The sequence below is a fragment of the Peromyscus maniculatus genome, chromosome 1 (genome assembly GCF_049852395.1).
Source record: "Peromyscus maniculatus bairdii isolate BWxNUB_F1_BW_parent chromosome 1, HU_Pman_BW_mat_3.1, whole genome shotgun sequence".
NCBI lineage: Eukaryota > Metazoa > Chordata > Mammalia > Rodentia > Cricetidae > Peromyscus > Peromyscus maniculatus.
The window spans coordinates 175,191,044-175,218,342 of NC_134852.1; the positions used below are offsets into that span (position 1 = coordinate 175,191,044).

General features: G+C 38.2%; 1 protein-coding gene across 3 annotated transcripts in view; it reads right to left on the reverse strand.

The window, feature by feature from the left end:
- Window positions 1-23,787, reverse strand: part of Smc5 (structural maintenance of chromosomes 5) — a 71,743-nt gene extending 47,956 nt beyond the window's left edge. The window contains exons 1-8 of one of the 3 annotated variants that reach the window (XM_006985377.4): window positions 23,498-23,787; window positions 18,391-18,532; window positions 14,992-15,044; window positions 13,653-13,815; window positions 11,246-11,380; window positions 8,860-9,000; window positions 6,634-6,795; window positions 3,328-3,399 (exon numbers count right to left, since the gene is read on the reverse strand). In XM_006985377.4, the coding sequence (XP_006985439.1) occupies window positions 3,328-3,399; window positions 6,634-6,795; window positions 8,860-9,000; window positions 11,246-11,380; window positions 13,653-13,815; window positions 14,992-15,044; window positions 18,391-18,532; window positions 23,498-23,682 (1,053 nt within the window). In that variant the 5' untranslated portion in view covers window positions 23,683-23,787. The remainder of the gene's footprint in view (window positions 1-3,327; window positions 3,400-6,633; window positions 6,796-8,859; window positions 9,001-11,245; window positions 11,381-13,652; window positions 13,816-14,991; window positions 15,045-18,390; window positions 18,533-23,497) is intronic. The other 2 variants (XM_006985378.4, XM_016003869.3) reach the window with 2 other exon arrangements.
- Window positions 23,788-27,299: the final 3,512 nt, after the last annotated feature.

A 27,299-nucleotide genomic window follows, 5' to 3' on the forward strand; every position in this document is an offset into this window, starting at 1 on the left:
TTAAAAACTGAGGAAAGTCACTAGATAATCACCGACATCATCAATGAGGCTGAAGGTAGAGCTCAGAGGTAGAGCACTTGCCTGGAGTGGGAGCCTAGGTTCTAGCCTTAGTATTACAAATAAGCAGACACTCATCATTGATGAGTAAGAACATCATGCTTTCGTGAAAGAAAAGTGATTTTTAGACTTGCCACATTTTGTTATCTAAACTGTGCACTTTTGACAAAAAAACAAAAATGGTTAATATATTCTAAGAAATAAGAAAGTTTGGCACCCACACAGGGAAAAAAAAAAAAAGTCAACAGAAAAAATATTCAAACAAGCACAGAAACAGAGAAGACTAAAGACTTTATTTAAAACATCTATCTATATTTTACAAACATAAGAAAACTGCTATCTATAAGAAACAACAGTTTCCCTGAAGAGACAATATCAATAGATGCAGACACTAAAAACAAGCAATACAAAAGCCAGCCAATTAGAAATTCTGGAACTGAAAGTGTTCTAATCAAAATGAGGTTTTGTTAGAGGGATTCAAAAGCATATCTAAAAAAGCCTACAAAGAATAAGTAAACTAAACAAAGTCATCTCAGATTATGCAATTTGAGAACAAAAAAGAAAAATGAACATATCTGTAGAGACCCGTAGTATATCAAACATGCAAAACAGTATTTCAGAAGATGAGGAGGTAAAAAGAATACCAGAAGAAACAAATAACCCCAAGCTTTCCAACTTCACAGAAAACCACTAATCAGAAATAAGAAACTCATGAATTCTAAGTAGGATAGACTCAAGGCAAGTCTCATATGGAACCAGATAAATATGAAAACTGAAGACAGGAAGGAGGCTGGAGATGTATCTAAATTGGTAGAGTGACTGTCTAGCATGCATGAAGTCTTGTGTTCTATCCTAAACACTGCATAATCCCAGAGTGGTGGTTCATGCCTATAATCCCAGCACCAGAAACAGGAGAATTCAAAGTTCATGACTTATCTTGGGCTATGTAAATAGTAAGTTTAAAAAAAAAAAAAAAAAAAAAAGACTTATCATGTTCAAATTCTCATTAAGATCCTCCTCAAAGGTAAGATAGCTCAGTGAGTAAAACTGCATGCCAACAATTGTAAAGACTTGAATTTGATCCCTGTGGTGGTCTGAATAGGTATGGACCCATAGATTCATGTGTTTGAGTGCTTGGTTCATAGGGAGTGGCACTATTAGGAGATATGGCCTTGTTAGAGAACATGTGTCACTGTGGAGGCAGGCTTTGAGGTCTCATACCTGCTCAAGCTACACCCAGTGTGACATACAGTTGCTTCTGCTACCTGCAGATCAAGATGTAGAACTCTCAGCTCCTTCTCCAGCACCATGTCAGCCTGCACACCACCATACTTCCCACCATGATAATGGAATAAACCTCTGAACTGTAAGCCAGCCCCAATTAAATGTTTTCCTTTATAAGAGTTGCCATGGTCATGGTGTCTCTTCACAGTAATAAAACCCAAACTAAGACAATCCCTAAGTCCCACAAGGCAGAAGGACAGAACAGACTCCCACAAGTTGTTCTCTGACCTCTATACACATATCATGGCATATAACACACACATACTCATACATACATCTACAGACACACAACACTGAATGAATAAATAAACAAGTAATGTAAAATAACAGAAATAGGAAATTTATTAAGTCAAATAAAAGGCTCCACAAAAACCCTTACCAACATAATGGAACAAGGGAAGGAAAGAATATCATGACTTGAACATAAGGTAGAAGAAACTGGAACACGCAGACAATTGAGAGATTAAAAATAGATGGTACAAACAGAACATTCAAGAACTATGGGATATTATGACAAAAGTCCAAATCATGATCATAGAAGAATAATTTCATGCCAAAAGCATAGAAAACATTTTCAACAAAACCATAACAGAAAATTTCACAAATCTAAATACAGATACTGATCCAGGTAGAAGGCATTTAGAACTAATTAGAATACTAAATGTATAGAACAAAGAAAGTATATTGAAATCTGCAAGAGAAAAACATCAGTCACACAGAATGGCAGGCCCACTAGAAAACCAGCATATTTTCCAACAGGCTGGGAGGCTTGGAACAACATTATTTCTAAACTCTGAAAGACAACATGTACCAACAAACTCTACCACACACAGCTAAACGATATGTCCTATTTTAAGGAAAAAGACAAGCTTTCCACATAACAAACAAACAAAAAATAAAAGACTAACAGAACTTATGACTAACCCAGCCCCAGAGAAGATACCTGAAGGAACCCTTCAGGCTAAAGAGAAAGACACATAGGCGCACTGCTACAGAAAAGAGTAAGACACCACAGAACAGTAATGAAGTAAACAAGGAACAGGAAAACACCAAACACAAAAATCAACAAAATGCCAAGACAGGTCTTCCAATAAAAACTGAATATAATATTGTCAAGTCCTCAATCAAAAGACCAGAGACTAGTAGACGAGACTAAACCAAGATTCAAGGGGTAAAGATGCCAAGCTCAACAACCCATATGGTAGGAGACAACCAATTCCTACAGGTCTTTTTTTTTTTCTGACCTCTACACACATGCTGTGGGACATGCACATAAACACTAAACAAATAAATGTAATCTTAAAAGTAAAGAACCAGTCTAGTCATAAAGGCTACATTTAGTGACCTTACAGCAATATAACTAGCATTCTGCATGGTGTAGGAAACTATCACCACAATCCATAGCCTGAATTCTATATATGGGAAGCTGGAGTACAGCAGAACCCTGGCTTCACTCCCTACCACTCCTGTCCCTAAAGAAATCTCCTATCTATGGAATTAAAATTGTAAGATTCTTTAAGTAATCTTAACCAAATAATAACACTAAAAATTATAACATTTTAAGCCAGGCATGGTGGTGCATGCCCTTAATTCCAGCACACAGGAGGCAAAAGCAAGCAGATCTCTGAGGCCAGCCTGATCTACAGAGAGAGTTTCAGGACAGCCAGGGATATAGAGAAACCCTGTCTTGAGTAAAAAAAAAAAAAAAAAGGTAGGTAGGTAGATAGATAATAAAAATTACAGCATTTTAAACCAAAATAAAATATAAAACATATGATATATAGCACATGAGTAACTTTGAGGAATTCCCCCCAATTATCTTTTGTACATCTACTACACTTAAAAATCTTAAGTTTCCCTCATAGAGAAACTAACACAATGAGGAGGATTTTGGATAATTCCCAAACAATTACAATAACCATTTGTCCCCACCTGAAAACAAGTTATGGTAACTTAAGGTAATCAACTTTTGGTAGGGAGTCTTACATGTCTATCCTTCCGTTCTATAAGGTCTTGCCTTTGCTTGCATTTCTGAGATGCTTCCTTAATATCATTTGCCTGCAAGATTGAACCAGAAAGGAAAGGTTAATTAAAAACTCAGTTAAGCCAATTATATGGTCCCATCCATCCAAAAATTATGTGAATCAACCCACAACAAAAGTTTCCCATATTTTAATTCAAATCAAGTTCATAAGTACCACATAAATTACTAATGGTATAGGAAATCTATAAAGGTTATTCCTATCAATAGTAAAAAGTAGGTATAGTAATACACATGCATACATTTGTTTCTACATATTTGTTTTCCTATGATATTTGTCTGATTTTGAAAACAATTTGATGAGACAGTCAGACTAGACATTTTGTTTTACTATATGAAGAAAATAAGACCAGGCAATTATTAAATGACAGCATGAGCATTTACAATGCAGATGTATATGAATTCAGAGCCAATGGCATTTCTCTATCATTATAGTACCTCTCTGGAATGTGGAGGGAAAAAGGAATGAAAGTGTTAGAAAAGTTTCTGCTGAAAAAGGAGAAGAATAATAATATGAATACAATTAACTATTTATTCCTGCTACACGATTTAGGGGACTAATAACTTTAAAATACACATACATAGACCGATACAATGTGCCACTCCAGAAGCCACAGACACCTCTTCAGGAAAAAGAATTCTAAAATATTTTAGACCATGTACATTTCTACATAAACGAGCTCATAGTTTTTTTTTTTTTTTTTTTTGGTTTTTTCGAGACAGGGTTTCTCTGTGTAGCTTTGCGCCTTTCCTGGAACTCACTTGGTAGCCCAGGCTGGCCTCGAACTCACAAAGATCCGCCTGGCTCTGCCTCCCGAGTGCTGGGATTAAAGGCGTGCGCCACCACCGCCCGGCGAGCTCATAGTTTTTGAGATTGCCTTAACAGCTGCTGCTTTTAGGAACAGAGAACCCAAACAAGTGTTACATAGGATTCCTTAATTTACTCTAGACATTGTTTTCCACTCCATAAAAATTTTTAAAAGTAATTTAGCAGTAACTTCAGGTGTCACAAAACAACTATAAATCCATTAATTTAATTATAACCAATTACTATTAACATGATTGCCAACTAGTGAGAAGACCTGTCAAAAATGAATCTACAATCTTTTGCTTTAAATTTTTTAATGATCTAGAGTAATGATCAATTACTTAAGTTATTTAATGTACAACAGAAGTACCTGAGTAGATGTCAATACTTTGACTTCAACTACATTAATTTAAATCTCCAAAATGGCATGCAAAATTCCAGATCTGCTTATATTGTATTATAGTACGCCCCCCCCCCCCCCCCCCGCCATTCATGTTTTTGCATCATCAAGTCTACCTGTAGTCAACTACAGCCCAAATACATGTAGTATGAAATTCCAGGAATAAACTATTTGTATGTTCTGTGTGTCATTTTGTAGCTGTGTACGATTCTAAACAGCATTATGAAGTCTTCAGCTGCCCTGCTACCCAGCCCTTAACATCAATCATACTGTGTGCAGCATGTCCACAAATCAGTTCACCATTCAGCAGCTCTCAGTTAGCAGACTGACTGCTGAGGGACTACACTGTTTTTATTCAAATAAGCCTTATTTGCTTAGTAATGGTCCCAACACAAAAAAGTGGTCATGCTGGCAACTAGACATGGCAAGATAAGATATAATATGCTTCCTTCAGAAGAAAATGTCACCATTTATAACACATGTGTATGTACACATAGGAGAGAAAAAATACAGGTTGAACATCCTAAATCTGAAAATGTGGAATCTATACTGCTTCAAAAAATCAAAATTTTTTGTTAAAAAGGTTCATATTTTGGATTTTCACACCATGAATGATCAGTTGGTAAAGTCTATGCAAACACTATAAATTCCAGAAACACTGAATAATAATTTTAAAATAATTTTGCCCTATACAAGGATATTCAAACTACATAGGTTTGGTGTTATTTTCAGTTTTAGGTATCCACTGAAATACAGTGCCCCAGAGCCAGGAGGAAATTACCATATTCTACAAGCAGACATCTATTTTCAAAATAGCCTCCTGTGATGGCTTTTTGTTGGTTTTTTTTGTTGTTGTTTGTTTTTGCTTTTTTTGCCAACTTGACACAACCTAGAATTACCTGGAAAGAGGAACCTAAATTGAGAAAATGCCTCCACCCATATTGCCTGTAGATACAACTATAGGGCATTTTCTTGATTAATAACTGATGTAGGCAGGCTCAGCCCATCGAGGTCATATGCTGTACCATCTCTGGGCAAGTGGTCCTGAGTTGTAAGAGAAAGCATCCAGAGTAAGCCAGTAAGCAGCACTCCTTCATGGTTTCTGCTTGAGTTTGTCTCACCAGGGTCCTGTCAACTTCCCTCAGTGACTGATGTAATGCCATGTGAAATAGACCGTCTCTGCCCCAAATTGCTTTTGGTCACAGTGTTTTACCACAACAATAGAAACTCTAAGACACCTTTCTGCTGTGGAATAATCCTTCTATACAATGTGAGTATGTATTACTCTGATTGCTTTATTACTAAAGAGGCTGACTAGCCAATAGCTGAACAGGATAAGGTTAGGTGGAAGAGCCAAACTGAGAATGCTGGGAAGAAGGGTGGAGTCAGAGGAGTTGCCAGGAGATGCAGAGGGAGCAAGACATGCTGCAGGACAGTTAAAGCCATGAGCCACGTGGCAATACATAGATTAATATAAATGGGTTCATTTAAGTTTTAAGAACTAGTTAGTAACAAGCCTGAGCTATTGCCGAACTTTTGTAATGAATACAAACCTCAGTGTGTTTAACTGGGAGCTGCTGGTGGGACAAAAACTTCTGCTACATCTTTCATCCCTGAAAAGCTAAAATTCACCACCATAAACAATTTAACATTCTAAAAGTTACATAATACATTCACAGATGGAGTCAGTGTTTCTAAGAAATATGATGCATCAGTTTGTAACTAAAATAAAACACTTTTTCTCCTGAAGCTAGGTCTCATTCTATAGCCCATGCTGGCTTCAAAGTCACAGTGATGTTCTTGCCTCAGTGCCCCAAGTGCTAAGATACAGACCTGAGCCAATACACCCAGCAATGATCATCTTGGAGTTTCCTTAAAGTAACATTTATCTCCAGTCATAACAAGCTCTGAAAATCCTAAATTAATTCCTAAAGAACTTGAAGCTAAAAGCTGCAAGTGAACCCTAGAAAATACTTTCAGACATGAAAAGTATTTTTTCTATTTTAAATAAAATTCAGACAATCTAAAGCTGAGCAAAAGCACCTTTTCTTTTATTCGAGTTTCCAAAGTACGACGCTGCCTTTCAATCTCCTCAATTCGACGCGTCATAGGAATCTGCCCTTCTTTAAGTTTTCTGACTTCTTCTTTCACTCGGTCACGAATTAGTTTCACACCTTCATATTCCTGACGTACATTCTCATATTCCTTGCAAATAATTCAAGAAACAGAAATTAATACATTAAGTGTTTTAAATTAACACATACTAAAGCCAAAGTATAAGTAGAGACTTTCTTTTAATTTATTAATAAAGATTAAGGAGTAAACAAAAAAACAAAACACTCTCAATTTTGAAAGGTGAAAAATGGGTCAAAAAAAAAAAAAAAAAAACCCCAAAAGAAATATGTAGTTACTATCTTGACAAAAACAATGTCTGGGCAAATAAAAGGGCTTAGCAGTCTGCTATTTAGCTGCTGATTTGACAGGAGTTAAATTCCTGGGACCCACATGGTGAAAGGAGATAAGGACCTTCTACAAAAAGAGATGTCATCCCACAGAAATCAGCTAAACATTGCTGAATAACAAGAAAAGAGAATGCTAAAACTATACTATACTATAATAAGAGTGAATGGGGGTTGGGAAGGCTGGAGAGATGGCTCAGCAGTTAGTGCTTTCTGCTCAGAAGACCCAGTGCATACACGAGGCAGTTCAAACCCACCTACCACTCCAGTTCTAAACGATCAAATGTCTTCTGGCTTCCTCAGGTACAGCACTTACGTGCATACCCTTTCCCCCAATTAGAAGTGAAAAATCTTTTGAAAAAGTGAATGAAGTAAAGCAAAGGGGGGGGTGGAAACTACAAATTTTAAATTAAAAAAATTAAAATCAATATCTTAAAGAAGGAACCAAGGGTGGGCAGTGGTAGCACACACCTTTAATCCCAGCACTTGGGAGGCAGAGCCAGGCAGATCTCTGTGAGTTCGAGGCCAGCCTGGTCTGCAGAGCGAGATCCAGGACAGGCACTAAAGCTACACAGAAAAACCTTGTCTCGAAAAACAAAAACAAACAAACAAACAAAAAAGGAACCAAAAGACTTCAAAAAGATAGAGTGAAAGAATAATAAATAGGAAAAAATGCAATAAAAAGGTACAGAAAGGAAAAAGTTTAAGAATAATGAAACTGCAAAACCTGATTGGAAGTAAGAGTGCCATAAATATACAGCCATACACTATTTTCACACTAATAATTATTTCTACTGAAAACATGGAACAAACACAAGGAAAATTAATTTTTCTACCCATTAAGTAATTTTATCAAGGGAATTCACTATTTTAAACTTGTCATGAGTAATATATCTACATCATATTATAAACAGAAAAAATAAAACAGAGTCAGGAAAATTATGATGTATGAGAAGACAAGATACTTTAGTTACATGTGGCCTATCTCAACTAAATTCTTAATGACCTTACTGGGACATGGACACTCTGTGGCACTGAGGATGGATCACAGGACATCAAGCAAACTAGGTAAGCACTGTGGTACTGAACAATGGGCCTTGTTCCCCAAATTTAATTTTTAATATGAATAAACACTTTAGATCATTTTAAATTAGGGGGAAAAAAAGCAAAGACCTGTAAGGACTAAAACCTGAAATTAACATCAGTGACTCAATCAACTCTCTGCTATGTGGTAATTAGTATCTATCAAATAAAGAACTAGAAAAATACTTAGGTATAACATGTAATGAAAACTTTAAAAGTAGTAGCTAACTTGAATACAAAATGAGTGCCTACTTACAAAGATGTACTTTAGAAGTACTAAGACACTGCATTCACTAGTTTTGTTTTTTGTCAACTTCATATAAGCTAGTGTCATCTGAGAAGGAACCTTAATTGAAAAACTGCCTCCATCAGACTGGCCTACAGTTTTTTAAATTATAATTGCTGTGGTAGGGCCCAGCCCACTGTGGGTGGTGCCATCCCCAGGGCAGGTAGCTCTGGGGATATAAGAAAGCAGGCTGAGCAAAACATGGGAAACAAGCCAGTAAGCAGCATTCCTCCATGGTCTCTGATTCCATTCCTGTCTTTAGGTCCTGCTTAGTGTTCTTGCCCTGACATCCCTTCAAAATAGACCATGATTATAAGCTGAAATAAATCCATCTCCAAGTTCCTTTTGGTCATAGTGTTTATCACAGCAATAGAAAGCAACAACCTAAGACAGTTGAGGAGTCACCTATTTTTTTTTTTTATCTCAGATAGTAATACTTACCACCCATGGTCTTTTTGCTTCAAGCATCTCAATTAAATCTAAATGTCGCTTTCGTTCATAGTATCTTTCCACATCTTGTTTGTATCTTTCATTTCTCTGAACCATTTTCTCTAGGTATTCAGTCTTCTCTTTGCAAGAAGTCTAAAATAAGTATTTGTTGACAGTTAGTTTAAATGAAAAACAAAAACAGAACAACATGGCAAGTCAAATTTTTTAACAACGAAACAATATAATCAAAATTTCACAAAAAGAATCCTGTAATAGTGAGGCTAGGAAGAATGTCTGCCTAGAAGGCATGTAGTTCTGGATCTTATCCCAGCATTGCTCAAAACCAGCCTAGTGATACACACATGTAACCCCAGTGCTGAGGAGGTAGAGGCAAGAGCAGCATCAGATGTTCAAAGTCGTTCTCAACTACACAGAGTTAAAGACCGGCCTAGGCTACAGAAGATCCTGTCTAAAAACAACAGAAAAAGCCAGGCGGTGGTGGCGCACGCCTTTAATCCCAGCACTTGGGAAGCAGAGCCAGGAGAATCTTTGTGAGTTTGAGGCCAGCCTGGTCTACAGAGTGAGATCCAGGAAAGGCGCAAAGCTACACAGAGAAACCCTGTCTTGAAACAAACAAACAAACAAACAAACCAGAAAAAAAAAATCAGGTGAAAGTAACACTCATGAAGAAACATTCTGATTCAAGGCTCTAAAATACATTAGTCATGTAACTGTGAGGAAGCCCTGTCAACATCACTAAGCCCAGGGCTTTGCCTAAAGATAAAAGAAGCAATTCACTCAATACAGGTTAAGTGTCCTTTATTTGAAAAGTATAATGCTAAAAATATTTCTTCTTTTGAAATGTATCAGATTATGGAATATGTACATGGGTGTTACTACCAGTTAAGCATCTGTAATCTGAAGCTCCAAAATGTTCCTAAACTGAAGCTTTGGACCCACATATGACATTCATAATTTGGAGTTTGAAGCATTTTCGATTTTAGTCCAATCTGCCCAGATGAAAGCTTAATAAAAGCTGTAAAAAAGGGCATGTAAATGCAAAGTAATATTAGGATTAGTATTCATGAATGCTTAGGACTTAAGGACTTTGAGATGACAGGAAGCTAAAATTAAATCTTTCTACTGCATATTAACAAGCACAAAGATGCATTGAAAAGTCTAGGGAAAAAGTATATCCTTGTTTCTTTCAGTGGGTAGGAGGTAATTTAGAAATGTATTTCAGGTCGAAGTATTAGATTGATGCAAAATAAGACAAAAGAATTGAAGGAGTACCAGACACAGAATTGAATAAAAAAAAAATAACAAAAATCTTGGACCAATTCCTTTTGAATTAAGACAACAAAATTAATGCTTTATTACAATAAAATACTTATCAAGTATAGGTAGTTGTACTTATAAAGAAGGTATATATATATATATATATATATATATATATATATATTTATTTATTTTTGGTTTTTTGAGACAGGGTTTCTCTGTGTAGCTTTGTGCCTTTCCTGGATCTCGCTCTGTAGACCAGGCTGGCCTCGAACTCACAAAGATCCGCCTGCCTCTGCCTCCTGAGTCCTGGGATTAAAGGCGTGTGCCACCACCGCCCGGCTTGTTTTCTTAATTATAAAAATATACTGCCTTAAGATCTAAGGATCTAGAACTAGATCCATTAACTAAACCATCTTTGAAAATGATAGGTAGTACTTATTAAAGGTAAAAATGAAAAATTAACTCTTCAGCTAATATTCTACACACTTCAGCTAATTCTTTAATTCTGCTCATAAAGTCTATTTTCATTTGACTTAAGAAAAAAAAATATCCCAAATAACATCAACAGAAGTGTTTTTAAATATCACCTCCTTATCTTCTGTAATGCTCAAAACCTTACACAGTGCCTGACACAGGACAGGTATTTAATGGGTACCAAATGAGAGAAAAATGTATCTTTGTATGAGAAAGTTCCTTAAAAACTCAACTAATGCCGGGCGGTGGTGGCCCATGCCTTTAATCCCAGCACTCGGGAGGCAGAGCCAGGCGGATCTCTGTGAGTTCGAGGCCAGCCTGGGCTACCAAGTGAGTTCCAGGAAAGGCGCAAAGTTACACAGAGAAACCCTATCTCGAAAAACAAACAAACAAAAACAAAAACAAAACAAAAAACCTCAACTGATAACATGTATTTACTCAAACAGTCAACTATTTCAAATTTCATAAAATCAAAATCACTCTCATTTTCAACGACCAGTTGAAGTAAGAAATATAAGCTTAGGTGAAAAAATTCAACCACAACTATGAATTTACTAAACATATAGAAATATTACCCCTTTGTGCACATTTTGAGACACAGAATCAGTAAATGACAAGGGATGAGTTGTCTACTTCTAAATACCTCTAGCTGCTTCTCCTTCTCTCTGAAGTTTTTGAGTTCGCAGTGGTATCTGTGCATCTCTGGAGGGCCAATTGACTTCTCCGTAGCTTCAAGTAGTTCAATTTTGCTGAGTTTAGCAAATTCCCCTACTTTGTCCTACAGCACCAAAAGGAAGCATCAGCAATTATCATCCATAAACACCTTTAAAATGTATTAAATTTACCAAGATGGGGCTCTTTTAAAAGCAAATCTTGAGATGTGAGTCTTCTTATAATCTTTTAGGTACTCACTGTCTTTCAAAAATGATAGCATGTTTTTTTATAATCTTTAAAAACTGTCTTTGTCACTCTTCCTGGGTAGAAATGTTTATACAAATAAGCAAGTTGGAAATAGAAGAAAACAGTCTTCCAGACTGAAATGATCACTAATACCTACAGAACGGGGAACAATTTAAAATATCTTTTTCTGGAGATAGTTTGACATGAACAGATAAATAGAAAACTTTCAAATTTTAAATCTGCATTTAAACTGGACTTACTGAATCAAATCATCATTATGTTTGTGAAGAAAATAAGCTATAGCTTAGTCACTAAGCAACATTCAAATAAAAGATATCTGACTATAGCTTTAAATGTAGATTAACAGAACTTCTAAAAAGGTCTTAAAAATATTTCTTTTATATCATCTATATATGTGTGTGTATCTATGTTTGGGTTTGTACATGTGAGTGCAATGTCCTAGGAGTCAAGGTGGTGGCATCAGATCCACTCGAGTTGGAGTTAGAGGCAGTTGTAAACTGCCATATGTGGGTGCTGGGAACCAAATTTGGGTCCTGTGAAAGACCAGCATATTTTATTATTAATGAACAAAATATTACTAGACTTTAGAAAGTACACATACATATGAAAGAATTTTATCCTAACCAATATTTCATACAAATGTATTAAAAGTTGTTCATTAAGATGAGCATGGTGGCACATGCTTTTAATTCCAAGACTCAGGAGGCAGAGGCAAGCAGATCTCTAAGTTCAAGGCCAGCTAGAGCAAATTCCAGGACAGTGAGGGCTACAGGAAAATCCTATCTTGAAAAACAAAACAACAAAAAGTTGTTCATTAACTGTGGCTTCTCAGGCTCACCACACTTAATGCATGGCAGCCACAAACCAATTAATATATATATTTTAAATTATTTATTTTTATTTTATGTGCATTGGTGTTTTGCCTGAACTATGTCTATGTGAGGGTATTAGATCCTGGAGTTCTTGACAATTGTTAGCTGCCATGTGGGTGGTGGGAACTGAACTCAAGTCTTCTGGAAGAGCAGTCAGTGCTCTTAACCTCTGAGTCATCTCTCCAGCCCCAAGCCAGTTAACATTCTAACTGGAAGTAGTTCATGAATCCCAACCCCTAATTGAGGAGCTATGAACAGCTAAGTTGCTGGCTTCTGGGAGAGGGATAATCAGTTTTCTTTATGAGTGTGGCTCCTGGTACATTAATCAGTGCATGGCTCAAATCAAGGAGTATATGGACAGCATAAATTGGAGTCCATGGGTTATTACAAAAAAAATTAAAATGACACAAAATTGGGATTAGATAGGGAGGTGGAGGGAGGTGGGTCTTGAAAGAGTTAAGGGGAGTAAATAAAGGGAAACTATGATCAAAATACATTGTATGAAGTTTCAAAGACTTATAAAAAATATTTTTAAGAAATTATTCCTTAAAAAATGTCAAATTTGCAAATGAAGTACTGCATCTACTCTGTATTTGAAGTACCTTTTTTATGGGCTGGGGAGATGGCTCAGTGGATAAAGTACTTTCAAGTGTAGGGATAGAAGTTTGGATCTCTAGTACCCAGCATAGCAACCTGCCTGTAATCCTACTGTTATGGCAAAGACATAAAATCTTCTAGTCAAACTGGTGAGCTCCTGGTTCTGACCATGTCTTAGTAAATAAGTAGAGAGTGAGTGAGGAAAGCATATAATGTCAATTTCTGCCTCTAAACTATGTGTACACATGTGTTACTCAAATACTAATGCACACCACATAGATATATATAAAAAAACAAAACCAAATATAGTTTTAAAACATTTTGTAACTTAAAATTATTAAATGATTAACAATATATGGATGACTGAGGTTCACTTGGCCTGGAGTATTATAATTACAAATATGTGTCACCATGCCCATAAAAACAGTAAGTACTAAGAATGCTTTGTTCAATGTAAAAAGTAATATTTGCATACTTAATTGAAATTAATAACATTAAGTGATAGGTTGCTTTCTTTTACAAGGAACTATAAATGTTAAGAGTGCTGTGTTTGATACAGATACTATTGCAATATCTCTTGAATAATATTTATGTTTTCTGTGGAATAAAGCCAAAACATTCACCCAAAATTTCCCCATATTCACTTGTATTTTCTCAGACCTGAGGCAGAAACTGGCATAGATTGCCCACTTGGATGTTTAAGGCTGCAACTTGTTCTTCCACTATTTTCTGGGTTACAGGTTTTTTGTTGATGAACCAAAAGGACTGATTTTTTATCACATCAATCTCACGGGTGATAACAAGATTTCCCGAAATCCGGAACCTAATTAAAGAATAATTGAAGAGCGTTTATATTCAAAACGCACACTGATTTAAGAATAACATATCTATCACTTTTCTTATACCCAAGATCTAAGAAATATTACTATAATTTTTATTCTTTCTGGTATTTTTGGATCCCTCCCAAGTTAGAAACCTTGACTTTTTGTTTGTAATCATCCCACATTTGGCCATGTCAGTTACTATTTAGTTAACAGTCAAAATTATCTGAATTATTGAAATTAAAACGAGTGCCAATACTAATCCCAACACAGTAAGTTTCTTTACCCTTTAATCATTACACTATTCTTCAGTCACGTACATTGACTAATTCAAAATGGTTTAGTACATTAAAGGCTAATATAACGTAACAGCTGAAACTTCCTCTACTTGGAAAATGCATGAATGAAAACTGACTTCTACATATTAAGAATTTCTGTAATCATGGACTTCCCACCACGTTCTCTATTCTGAATCCAGAGAGAACTATACTATATATATGCCTAGAAAGGACCGTTAAGTAATATAGAATCTGAAGTAGGGTATTTACCCCTGTCTTGCCTTCACAAGTACTTGTTCCATCCTGCCCACTTGTTCACTCATCTTCTTCACAAGGGGATGAAAGCAAAGCTTTAAGTACATCAGGGAAGCTCTCTACCTCTATGTTATATTCCAGCCCAAGTAGTTCAAAACTGGCAAAAAGTCTTAAATTTGTTAAAAAGTACAATTTCTCTCTCCCTCTCTCTGGTGTGTGTGTTTGTCTTTTTGAGACAGGGTCACAAGTAGTCCAGGCTGGACTTGAACTTGTTATGTAGTGGAGAATGACCTTGAATAGGAGAATTTTCTGAATAGCATGCAACTCCTTACTCTCCTGCCTCTACTTCCTAAAGTGCTAAAATTATGACGTATACTATCAGACCTGACTACAACTTCTTAGCACATATTTATCAATCTTGTACTTTTGTCTTATTACTCCATCATTAAACTATAATTTTTAAAGAACTTTCCACAATAATATTTTTAAAATTTTTTAAAAAGACATTAAAAAGCATTCACTTGCTTTATGTATTCCTTAAATATCATTTTCCATATTTGCCACAATATTACATTTATATTCTTTTCCAATGTCATCAAGAAATATAAACAATAGCTGAAAACTTATAGAAGCTTTCACACTTACAGTTCAATTTCAACCACACCTTTGGAACATCCTCTCTTCACGAAAAACCCAACCTACAGTGTAAAAAGAGTAAGTGAGCTGTGGTAACAGTATTTCCAGGCTAACAATCAGAGGTCTGGAAAAGTCATTACTGTTCACCAAATCAAGATTTTTTTTTCAGGAACTGCATGAATATCCATCCTCACCGCTTTATAAAAGGTACAGGCCAGGTCCCTCCACTTCCCTTGCACTACAGAAATCACAGTAGTTAAATTATGATCACTTCAGTGCCAGGTAGTTAAGACTCTTCAAAGCTGGTAACAAGGTGGTAAATGGAAGGGATGCAAATCCGGGTAAATGGGCTCCAGAGTCTATGTACTATGTGCTCTCAGAGGAGGGGAAAACCCTAGAGAGAACAGATTCAATGCTACAACCACAAAGCACTATACCAAATCTACTACTGTTGCAGATCCCACAGAGGTGCATAGATTAAACATTAACAACCACTCTAATAGTGCCTATCCTGTTTTTAAGATAGACCTGTCGTCAAGTTCCTTTTAAAAATAATTAATAGATATAATTTACATAGTAAAACAAGACATCTGAACTAGTTCTGATGACTATGAGCTTAAACACAACACAGACTAGAGGACTAAGACATCAAATTGGATCTTAAGTTTAAGCTCTATAAATAATAAATACTAAAATGATAGACATGCTGTGGTTCTCCCCTTTAGCACTTAGTACAAAGAGCCAGGAATATCAGAAATTCAAGGTCACCCTCAACTACATACTAGTACTAGCCATCCATTGCTACATGAGAACCTGTCTCAAAATACAAAACAAGTGGGGAGGAAATGAATAGGATCAAAATATGTTGTATGATATTATTAAAGAATAAATAAAAACATTTAAAAAAAGGAAAATTAGCAACAATACAAAATAAGGTGGGTACATCATAAAATTTTTATTTTAAAGTACTATAAAATATACAGAGAGATAAATTTAAGAAAATCACCAACAATAGAAAAAAATTTAATCAGAATGTATTGATCAGCAAAACATTACATAATATATAAATAATGAACAAGGGCTGGAGAGTCAAGAGCATTTGCTACTCTACCAGAAGACCTGGGTTCTGTTTCCAGGAACCATGCTGTGTGGTTCACAACCATTTGTAAATCCAGCTCTGAGGGATCTGAGACCCTCCTGTGGCCTCTATAGATAGATAGATACACACACACACACACACTTTAAAAACACAAAACAAAACAAAAAGAAACAAGGCCTTACAATATTTTTTTTAATGATTTGTGGTAATGACTATAAACAATGCTGCTAAGATAAACAACTGACAAGTTTCCAAATTCAGTTGGCAACACTGAAGAATATACTATACCCATTTTATAGACGGTGAAATTAAGGATCAGAAAGATGGGGTTGGCACAGCATCTGTTCTAACCTGAGAATACTATCTTTAATTTCTACTATAGGTTCAAATCACAACTCTGTCATGCACAAGTTTGGCCTTGGCTGGAGAGGTAACTTCACACTGTCTACTCATTGACAGAAAACCATGACATCTCTGAGGGAGCTGTTTACTGGCATATTTAAAATATTTGGTACTAATGAGGGGAAAAAATAGTAGTTCATACTTATTATAAAGTATCTATACAGATGATTTAGATTTTGCTTATAGTACAATTTTATACTACATTTAAATATAGAAATATAATAAAGTATTCTTGCTGAGAACTTGGAGCTCACTTAAATATGTAGCTTCAGAAGGCCAACAGTACGTATTTAGGAACCACTGCACTCCAGGGTCTCCCTTAAAAACCCTACCACTCGAAGAAGAGATGTGGTTTCTTTAAAATAAAACCCACAAGGCTGGTAAAAACTGATATAGCACAACTCATTCTAATTGTGCAGACTGAGAATACAACCCAGTTCAGGGGGAATGAATTCATGACTTAAAGTAATAGCAAGAGTCATAAAAACCTGAGCTGGTCCTTGCAAATTAATTGCTTCAACCACCCTATCTTTGAAATGAAAGTTTGATGTCCAGACCATTGCTCAAGGTCACTAGGCTGATTTATTAACAGAGCAAAGTATCTTTTCTAGCTCACAAATGCCTCTGGTATAGCTTTTTTTTTTTTTTTTTTTTTTTTGGTTTTTCGAGACAGGGTTTCTCTGTGTAGCTTTGCGCCTTTCCTGGAGCTCACTTGGTAGCCCAGGCTGGCCTCGAACTCACAGAGATCCGCCTGGCTCTGCCTCCCGAGTGCTGGGATTAAAGGCGTGCGCCACCAACGCCCGGCGAGCTTTTTTTTTTTAATGCATTTTGAATATGTTTATCTATAGTGTATTCAAAAAGGGGTATTTGGTTCAATTTTTTAAGTACAGTTAAAATTTGCTAATATCACTTGATTACTGCTGCAATTTTCTCAGTATTTCATTTTAAGCTTTAACAAAATATTGGGTTGTTTTTTTTTTTTTTTTGCTACTATATTTATTTGTAGCGAGAGTGCATGACATGTCCCATGTATGTGTCAGTTTTCTCCTCCCAATTTGTGAGTTTCAGGGATAGAACTCAGGTTGTCAGTTCGGTAGCAAGTGCTTTTACCCACTGAACTATCTCACTTGCCCACAAACTTTTCTTTTAAAATATAATTTTGTAATTTTTGTATATAATTCTTTCATCTTGGTTAATTTATTCCTAAGTAACTTACACTTTGCATTGTTATTATGAACATCTGGGCCTAGAGAGATGACTTAGTGGTTAAGAGCACTGAGTGCTATTGCAGATGGCCAGAGTTTGGGTCCCAGCACACACACAGATGGCTCACAACTTCCTGTAACTCCAGCTCCAGGGGATAAGACAGCCTCTTCCATCCTACACAGACATGCATGCACACGCCCGAAAACACCTCCCCCCCTCCGCCACACACACACACACACACACACACACACACACACACACACACACACACGAGCACACACGCTCTCTCTCTCTCCAAGACAAAAAGCAGTATTTCACTGCTCACTGTTGATGTCCAGAAACTCAACTAAGTTTTATCTAACCCGATATCCAACAATCCTGAGAAATTTCCCTATTAAGGCACAAGGCTTCTCTGAAAATTCTTCTTGGTGAAAAAATCTCTTTGTCTTATACACACACTGTTCTACACAGAGCTTCTAGAGCAGTACTAATAGCCTCTGGGACTATTAATACAGCTCTAGAAGTCCTAGGGAGAAAGAAAGCTCATTTGGTACACTTAAGAATCTAAAATGAGAAACCCTGCCTCGAAAAACCAAAAAAAAAAAAAAAAAAAAAAAAAAAAGAATCTAAAATGTAGGAAGTGACTTGTTTCTAAGAACAAATGGTTCTGAATTTTTTTAAAAGTAATTATGTTAACTCACCTTATCTGCACGTCCCATGAACGCAGGTTTGCCTGCCAGTCCAAGGCAAATGGCACACACTATGCTTGACTTCCCTGTTCCATTAGCTCCAATAATCATATTCAGATGGGGCCCAGGAGACACTTCACAGATATCATATGTTCTGAATTGTAAAGAGGTAAAATCATTAAACCGAAATTAGAGAAAAACCTTTTCTTTATAAATTCATATTTTTTTGTTGCTTTGCAATACCACTGCTCACAACCCTTGTAAAACTCATTTAAAAGCTAGCTAACCTTATGAATGTAATATTATTCATATATTTGGGAGGATGAGGTACTAAGGATTCAACCCAGGGCCTTTTACATGCTTCGTAGTAAGTAAGTGCTTTATCATTTAGCTATATTGCTGTGGAATATTGTTTTGTATGCTGTGAATATATGTTGCTCTGACTGGCTGATAAATAAAGCTGGCCAATGGTGAGACAGAACAAGGTTAGACAGGACATTCCAACTAGAGAGAGAAAGAAGAAAGGCCGAGCTGAGGAGACGCTGCTAGCTGCTGCCAGAAGAAACAAGATGTAAAGTACCGGTAAGCCACGAGCCACATGGTAAAGTACAGATTTATAGAAATAGGTTAATTTAAAATATAAGAGCTAGCTAGCAAGAAGCTTGAGCCATTAGGCCATATAGTTTAAAATAATATAAGCCTCTGTGTGTTTATTTGGGTCTGAGGGGCTGCAGGGCTGGGCAGGACATGGGAAAACTTCAGCTATACTATATCCTTAGCCCTCTAAGTTGTAAATAATCAACTTATAAAGGGAAAATTCTGCCAGTGGAAAAAATAATAATGCATATATAAAATAAGAACACAAGACTGAGCATGGTGGCACATGTCTTTAATCCTAGCATTCAGGAGGCAGGGGTAGGCAGATATCTGTGAGTTTGAGGCCAGTCAGGGTTATAATAATAAGATCCTGTCATTAAACAAACAAAATACCCAAGTTCGAAACAATTTATCCTCTTTTGGGAGACTATATGAAAGCTACCTCACAAGTAAAATAATTTCAAAACAAATTTATACAAGAAGCCATAGCTTTTTTCCTAATGTCTTAAAATTACATTAAAAAAATTAAAATAGTAGCCACTATATTTTCTATTTTATACTATATATTTATACTATATTATAATATATTTATATTTTAATATAATCTAACAGTTATTCTTATTCAAATGATAAAATATGATCTATTATCAAATCAATAGCTTCAATTTATCATCGATTAAAGAAAAGGCCCTTCAATTCCTTGAATATGCTGCAAGAAGATTCTAAGAATCCACAACAGGCTATGTTCCAACAATCCTTGTTCCTCTGGGAGAAGGCAAGGAGGCATAACCAGAGATACGTAACTCTCATACACATACCATGCTGTCCAGTATTCTCGGACTCCTTGAACAGTTAGTTAGTCCATAGTTAAATGAATTAAGCATACTTATATACTGCTTCTAAATCTGCTGCCTCTATGAGTTCCTAATTTAAGTGATTTTCTCCTATATATTTTTAAAGATTTATTTTATTATTTATTTTTAATCTGTGTTTAATCCTCATTTTTTGTTGGGGACAGCTTTGGCAAGATATGAAGCAAATTATGACCTAGACATTCCCCTAGCTTGCCTTTCAATTTTTTTTTTTTTTTTTTTTTTTGGGGTTTTTCGAGACAGGGTTTCTCTGTGTCGCTTTGTGCCTTTCCTGGAACTCACTTGGTAGCCCAGGCTGGCCTTGAACTCACAGAGATCCGCCTGCCTCTGCCTCCCGAGTGCTGGGATTAAAGGCATGCGCCACCACCGCCCCGGCCTCAAAATTCTTAATTGGAATCCATAAGCATATTTCTTCTCAACGTCTTTAGTGCTTAGGCTCAGGTACACCTAACTAATTTTCCAAGATAAATGCCAAAGTGCTACTAACATGCTAAATATATAAATAATTAAACACCCTACACCAACAATTACATGGATATACATGAAATCTAGTATCACTTTTTTAAAAAAAGAAAGAAAAGGGGCTGGTCTGAAGAGATGGTTCCACTGTTATGAGAGCTCATCATCCTCTTCCAGAGACCCCAAGTTTGGTTCCCAGCACCAATACAGGACAGCTTACAACCACCTGTAACTTGAGCTCCAAGGAGTATGATGCCCTCTTCTGGCCTACAAAGGTACCCACACACTGTGGCATATACAAAGATAGACAGGGAGACAGACAGACAGACAGACAGACACACACACACACAAAACCTTAAAAGAGGGGGAAGAGAATCTTTTGTAACTTAGCCCTAATTTCAGCTTTTTACTATTTCCCTTTTCTATTTCTGCTCAGAATTCTATTATATATTTCTTTCAGTTTCTTGACTAATTTGTGTAATAGTCTAGATTCTCTCTCTCCACTCAAGTCCACTAGACTTAGTTCATTCATAGCAAATTCATGTACTATTTCTAGGCCATGTGAATCCTCTAAACCTAGCCTCTCTACTTGCTTGTTACTTACGTCCTCTCAGCCTCACTCTGTGATGGCCATTCTTGGTTGTCAACTGGACTATATCTGAAATTAACTAAAACCCAAGCAGTTGGATACACCTGTGAGGATTTTTTTCCTCAATTAAATCATTTGAAGTGTGAAGACCCACTTTTAATCTGGATCATTCAAGGTGCAAAGATCCACCTTTAATCCGGCCCCACTTTCTACTTGGCAGCCCTTTATAAAGGACATGAAGAGAGAAGCTTGCTGTCTTTGCCTGCTCGCGCCCCCTCCCTCCCTCCCCCCCCCCCCCCCTCTCTCTCTCTCTCTCTCTCTCTCACTGGCAACTCCACTCCTTCACTAGCATCAGAACCTACTTCTTTGGGATTCTGGCATATACTGAACACAAGCTAAGACATCCAGCCTCATGGACTGAACAACTACTGGATTCTTGGACCTTCTACTGGTAGAGAGCCATTGCTGGACTAGCTGGACCAAAGCCTGTAAGCCATTCTAATAAATGCCCTTTCTATATACGCATGGAGATTCATCCTGAAAGTTTCGTTCTTCTAGAAAATCCTAATATACTCTCCAAATCTAAAGTCATCTTTTTAAAACAAACAGAACCATATCCAACTCTTCATTTTTCAACTACTTTTTCTTTTTGCTGTTTTTGTCCAAGTTTTCCTCCTCATTCTTCCTGGTCTACAAAGTTTTCTTTTGTACTGCTTTATCAAAGGGGCAACATTTTCCCAATTGCTAAATGTAGGAGGCTTCAGTCTCATTACGATTTAATGGAGTGGATATTTTTTTTTTTTTTTTTTTTTTTTTTTTTGGTTTTTCGAGACAGGGTTTCTCTGTGTAGCTTTGCGCCTTTCCTGGAGCTCACTTGGTAGCCCAGGCTGGCCTCGAACTCACAGAGATCCGCCTGGCTCTGCCTCCCGAGTGCTGGGATTAAAGGCGTGCGCCACCACCGCCCGGCGGAGTGGATATTTTTGAAGTAGTACTTTACCTTGGCTTCCCTGACAAGAGTCTCCCATGAGTCTCAGGATATCTAAGTTCATCATCTCACTTTTAATAAACAGGCTTTTTATTCCTCCCATCTGTATTTCTTTTGCTTAATTTCAACAACTTCCGCAACATCAACAATCACCTGTACACGTGACTCCCAAGTCTGTGACTTACTCACATTGCCTCTGAGCTCCAGGTCTTTATAAATTCCACCTACAGAATGTTTCTCTTAGATATCCCATAAGAAAGTTCAAGACACAGGCACTCAACTGCCTTCATTATTGATTCTCCCACACTACTCTCTCCTGGGCAACACCGGAGCAGCTAGCTGAAATGGAGCCTCGGGAAGAACTTATGCACAACTCTTTTCTCATGCCTCAAATCTGTGGACAGATTTTGTTAAATCTCTCCTTTCAGGTCCTATTACGTTCACCCTGTAGTTCTTGCTTTCTTATTTTAAGTCTTCTTGCTTTCTGCCTGGCACCCTCTCAAAATCATCCTGCAGACTGCCTCCAGGTTGCCGACTGCCTGCAGGATGAAGCTGGAGTTTCTCAACATAGTAACAGACAAGAGGAGACAATGGTTTCTGACCTTTAGCCACACATGTTCTTACATCCTAGGTTAAGTCACACACTAAACTTAGAAACTGGCTTTCAGGTAGTTCCTTCTTTGTGCGATCATCTTCCCTTCTTTTCAGATTTTAATATCTCCTTCGCAAAGCTCGTATAGTGAGCATGAAATTAAATTAGCCTTTTCAGTCGTTATGCCTCGCATGAAACCGTGGGTAGGTAAGTTATAGCAGATACCTCATTTGAGTATGTTTACCTTTCCTGATCTAGCTTCAAATACAAATTCAGCCATTAAGATCTCTATAAACTTGGGCAAAAACAACAGCTTTCAGCTTCTATCATCAATAAAGAACAAACAGCCATGTGTAAATAAAACAGATGTGTACCTGGTACATAAGTGCTGGGGAAAAAAATGGCAGTTTTGTTACTAGAGTTCTGTAACTCTTATTCAAATCTCCATTTTTAAAAAATACCTCAAAAGAAAAACTCCAGTATGACGCTAAACAGATAATATTATTTTTGGTAACATTTAGACCCTACTTAACTAGTTGAGGTGGGGGCAGGGAAGAAAGAAGGATCTGAACAGTCAAGAGTCTGCCAAGAGGTACAAAAACCGGGAACACGATTTAATTTTTTTGTACACGCTCCCCTCCAATCAACGACCATTAGCATCTCATCTGCCCACTCGGAAAAATGTGTACACTTTCAAAATCTGCCACCCCTCTCTAACTGTTGCCTCCCGAGTTTTGTGAGGTGCACAAGTCCTCGGGAAATCACGACGGGCAGCTATACTGGAAGACCTGGCCCCTTCGTCTATCTGCTGACTGCACCCGACGCCTTCCAACACCCTTGGCGGGTGGGTAAGGAAACATCAGGCGACCCGTCTCCTCCGGCCAACACGGCCGGTGTCCACGGCCTAGGCAGGGACAACCTCAGGGGGAGCCCGGCAGGAGTTCCCCACCACCGGGCACACCCCCCACGGCCACGGGGCCTGCGGGCCGCTGGCTCCCGCCCAGGCGCGGCCTGCGGCCACTCACAAGAAGTTCTCCATGGCGATGCGGACGATGGAGCCCTCCACGAAGGACCCGGATGGCCGCGGCAGAGTCGACGTCGGGTTCGAGTTCTTCCTCTTGCTCGGCACCTCGGAGGAGGCATCTCTGGGGAAAGCCCTCTTGGAAGCCTGGGGGTTCGGGGTCGCAGCCCTCCCGCTCGGAGTCGCCATCCTGGCTTCCTCCACCTTCCGCGGCGGCTTCCGTTCCCGGCGAGCCGCAGACCAGGCTCCCGCGCTAACTGACCCCCGCCTGACCCCGCCCCGTGGCCGCGCGGCGCCTGCGCGGTTCTGCCCGGCGAAGCCAAGGCCCCGCCCCGTCTCGCCCCGCCTCGCCCCGCCCCGGCGGCCTCCGCCGATCCTAGCCCGAGAGGCCGGAGATGCTGACTGTCGGTGCGGCTGGAAGGGGCTGAGACTCGAGGTCCGATTTCCCTGCGGGATTTTCTTCTCAGAGAATTTTAATTTGGAGCAATATGTGAATTGCATTTGCTATTTTGAAACCTGCCTCGGCACTTCCCGTGCTTGGCTCGCAAGCGAGTTTGCGACTGTCCTTCCCTGGAACTCCGGCCCACACCTGTATTTGGTTCTACATTGTGATTTCCTTCTCCGGTGTCCACATCAACTCCCTTTCTCCAAAGAACATAAAAGAGTCGCCATTGGCTCTGTGCCCGTTGTTTGAAGCATGGCGCTAGCAGCCCTCTGGCGATCTCAAAATTGTGAAGCCTGCACTGCATTGGTTACCCGCCCACGCACACTTCCTTGCCCTTTTTCATTTTTTTTGAGACATACTGTCTATAGTTCTGCATGGCCTACTGCTCACTACACAGCCGCGGCTGGTCTTGAACTCCATCTGCTTCTTTTTCCTTGGTGCTGGGCTTCCAGTGCAGGCCACCAGATGGCCTCTTCTTGCGGGAGTTCCTTAATTCCCTGTTTCAACTCCCTGGTGGTTCCTAGAAATCCTTGAACCAGAATAAGCAAGCTTCTTTAGGAGTGACTCTGGCTCACTGTGCTCATATTCATCTCAATAGCCCGTTCAGAGATGATGCCACTGAGCTCCATAGACGCCATTCACCTAACCAATAATGAGTATGTATAAACAGCCAGAGTAATAGATAATGGGGGAGCGCAGGCGACGGGGAACCATAGAATGGTTTTAAGTAGGAGAGGGCTGTGATCTAATTAAAGTGTTTCAGTCATCCTGCTTGCTGTATGGAAAATTAATTGAAGGGTGCCGAATGTAGAAGTGGAGAGCCCATTTAGAGATCTCTTGCCCTAGAGGCCGTACTTCACATCTAGACCCAAACTCCTTCCTCATACACAAACGGAATCTGCTCACTAAAGTCATAACCAAAGAAAATAAAATCGTTGTAGAAAGCATGTAAACTTGTCATGGGTACTAGATTTATTTCTTTATTATTTTAGTGGAAATTAAGGAATAAGTTGTAAAATGTTTAAGTGACAGAAAGAACTGAAAAGACCTAGTGCTTAGGACAGCATACTGTTTGTTCTTCCACACATTGCTGGTCTAGGCTTGTTGAAAAGAAGCTTCAAAAGCTTAAATGTTGCCAAACACGGTGACATATGCCTGCAGTCTCAATACTCTGGGTCCTTGGCCAGGAGGATCACAAATTCTATTCAGGAGAAGGAAGAGGAGCAGGGTCAAACTCTGAAGAAGTAATTAGTTATGAGAAAATCTATTCTGTGGACAAATAAGAATATAGGCAGCTACGGTGGGAATTAAGAGCAGGGGACAAGCTTCACCATTTTCATACCAGGATTGGGCTTTTAGAGTGCTATTAGAATGATGTTTCTAAACTTGAAAGTTGAGAATAAATCCCCAAAGTTGGATGGCTTCAGAAATATAGCCAGACTATGGGTTTTAGACAGTCATGAGTGACACTGTATGTGGGGTGCAGTAAAGAAACCACAGAAATGGCCACTCCATGGGTGGAAAAGGGAAATGTTTATTCCAAACTGCTAAGGCTGTCTGTTTGGGAAAGCAGAAAGAAGAGAGGGTGGGGGAGAACCGTGAAGGTTTTAAAGAGAATGGGTAGGAGGTGAGAAGGTCCGAGATGTTAGTATAGGGCTTTGGAATGTATAATGGGCTCTCCAGAATGTTGACAAGGGAGCCTGGATGCTAGCATGGACTTTTTTTTTTTTTTAAGATAAGGTTTCTCTGTGAAGGCCTGGCTGTCCTGGAACTTACTCTGTAGACCAGGCTGGCTTCAAACTCAGAGTGGCATGGACTTTGATATGAAACCACCTGTGCATGTCAGTGGAGTCATATGTCCCTTCTGCCAGTGGCAAGGAATGGACTCCTTTTAGGGACAGAAAACCATTTCACAAGTTCCTGAGGAACGCTGGCTTTTATCTAACTGTCAGAAATCCTTCTATAGTCCAGGTTGAGCTCATTTCTAGATAGATATATTGCCTGCCTGAGACCTCATAGAAACCATCATTTAAAAAGGAAAAGATTGGACCAGCAAGATGATTAGCACATACCCTCTACAATCCTGGGACCCCATAGTAGAAAGAGAGAACCAACTCCTGAAAGTTGTCCTCTGACCCTTACATGTGTGCCTTCACTCACACAGTACCACAAACATACAATAAATTTTTTTAAGAGATGAGTTTTGGTTTTTTTTTAAAGGAAAATGTCACTGATTTTACCTCTAATCATAAAAACAATACCTATTAACCACAGGAATGTGAGGAAAGCAAAGGGAAAAACTTGTAATTCCTTCATTCCAACTAAGTCTTATGATTTTAGTGTAGTTTTGGTGTCTGTTTCCTTCTATGTATGTGGTATATTCCTTTTGTTCCTCAAAAAAGGTAATAATACAATACATGCATTGCATTATTTATATTGTATTTATTCCTCTTAATATTTTACTTTTCATGCCATTAAATAGTTTTCATAACACAGTTTTAAGTAATTAGCATTTCATTGAATACATATACCACTAACTGATTTACATAGTTAGCTTTTGTTAGATTCTGTGTGGTTGAAAATTAACATGAACCAAAGACACTCTGGCAGACTGTCCGTAATACATGCTTCCTAATATGCTTTAAAATTTTCACTCATGCTTGAAAGTACATGCATTTCTCTTGCTGTGTCCGGAGTCTTTAATTCCATTGATAAGAACTATTTTGAAGGCTGGAGAGATGGCTCAGTAGCCAAGAGTATAAACTGCTCTTAGAGAGGATTAGAGTTTGGTTCCCAATATCCGTTTCAAGTGCTCAGATGCAGGCAGATTTTTCTTTGGGCCACCAGCTCACAAAACAAACAAACAACAAACAAACAAAAAACCCGACACGGAGACTTATTATTAATTATGAAAGCTTGGCTTGTCCCACTAGCTCTTATAACTTAAATTAGCCCATTTCTATTCATCTACATGCTGCCATGTGACTGGTTACTTTTACATTTCCTGCATACATATATCTTACTCCTCTGTGTCTGGCTGGTGAATCCACCTTTCTTCTTCCCTGAGTTCTTTCTGTCACCAGAAGTCCCGCCTAACTTCTTCCTGCCTAGGTATTGGCTATGAAGCTCTTTTTATTTATATTTATTTATTTATTTATTTATTTTTGGTTTTTCGAGACAGGGTTTCTCTGTGTAACTTTGTGCCTTTTCTGGATCTCGCTCTGTAGATCAGGCTGGCCTTGAACTCACAAAGATCCGCCTGGCTCTGCCTCCCTAGTGCTGGGATTAAAGGCGTGTGCCACTGCCGCCCAGCTGGCCATGAAGCTCTTTATTAAACTAATCACAGTGACACATCTTCACA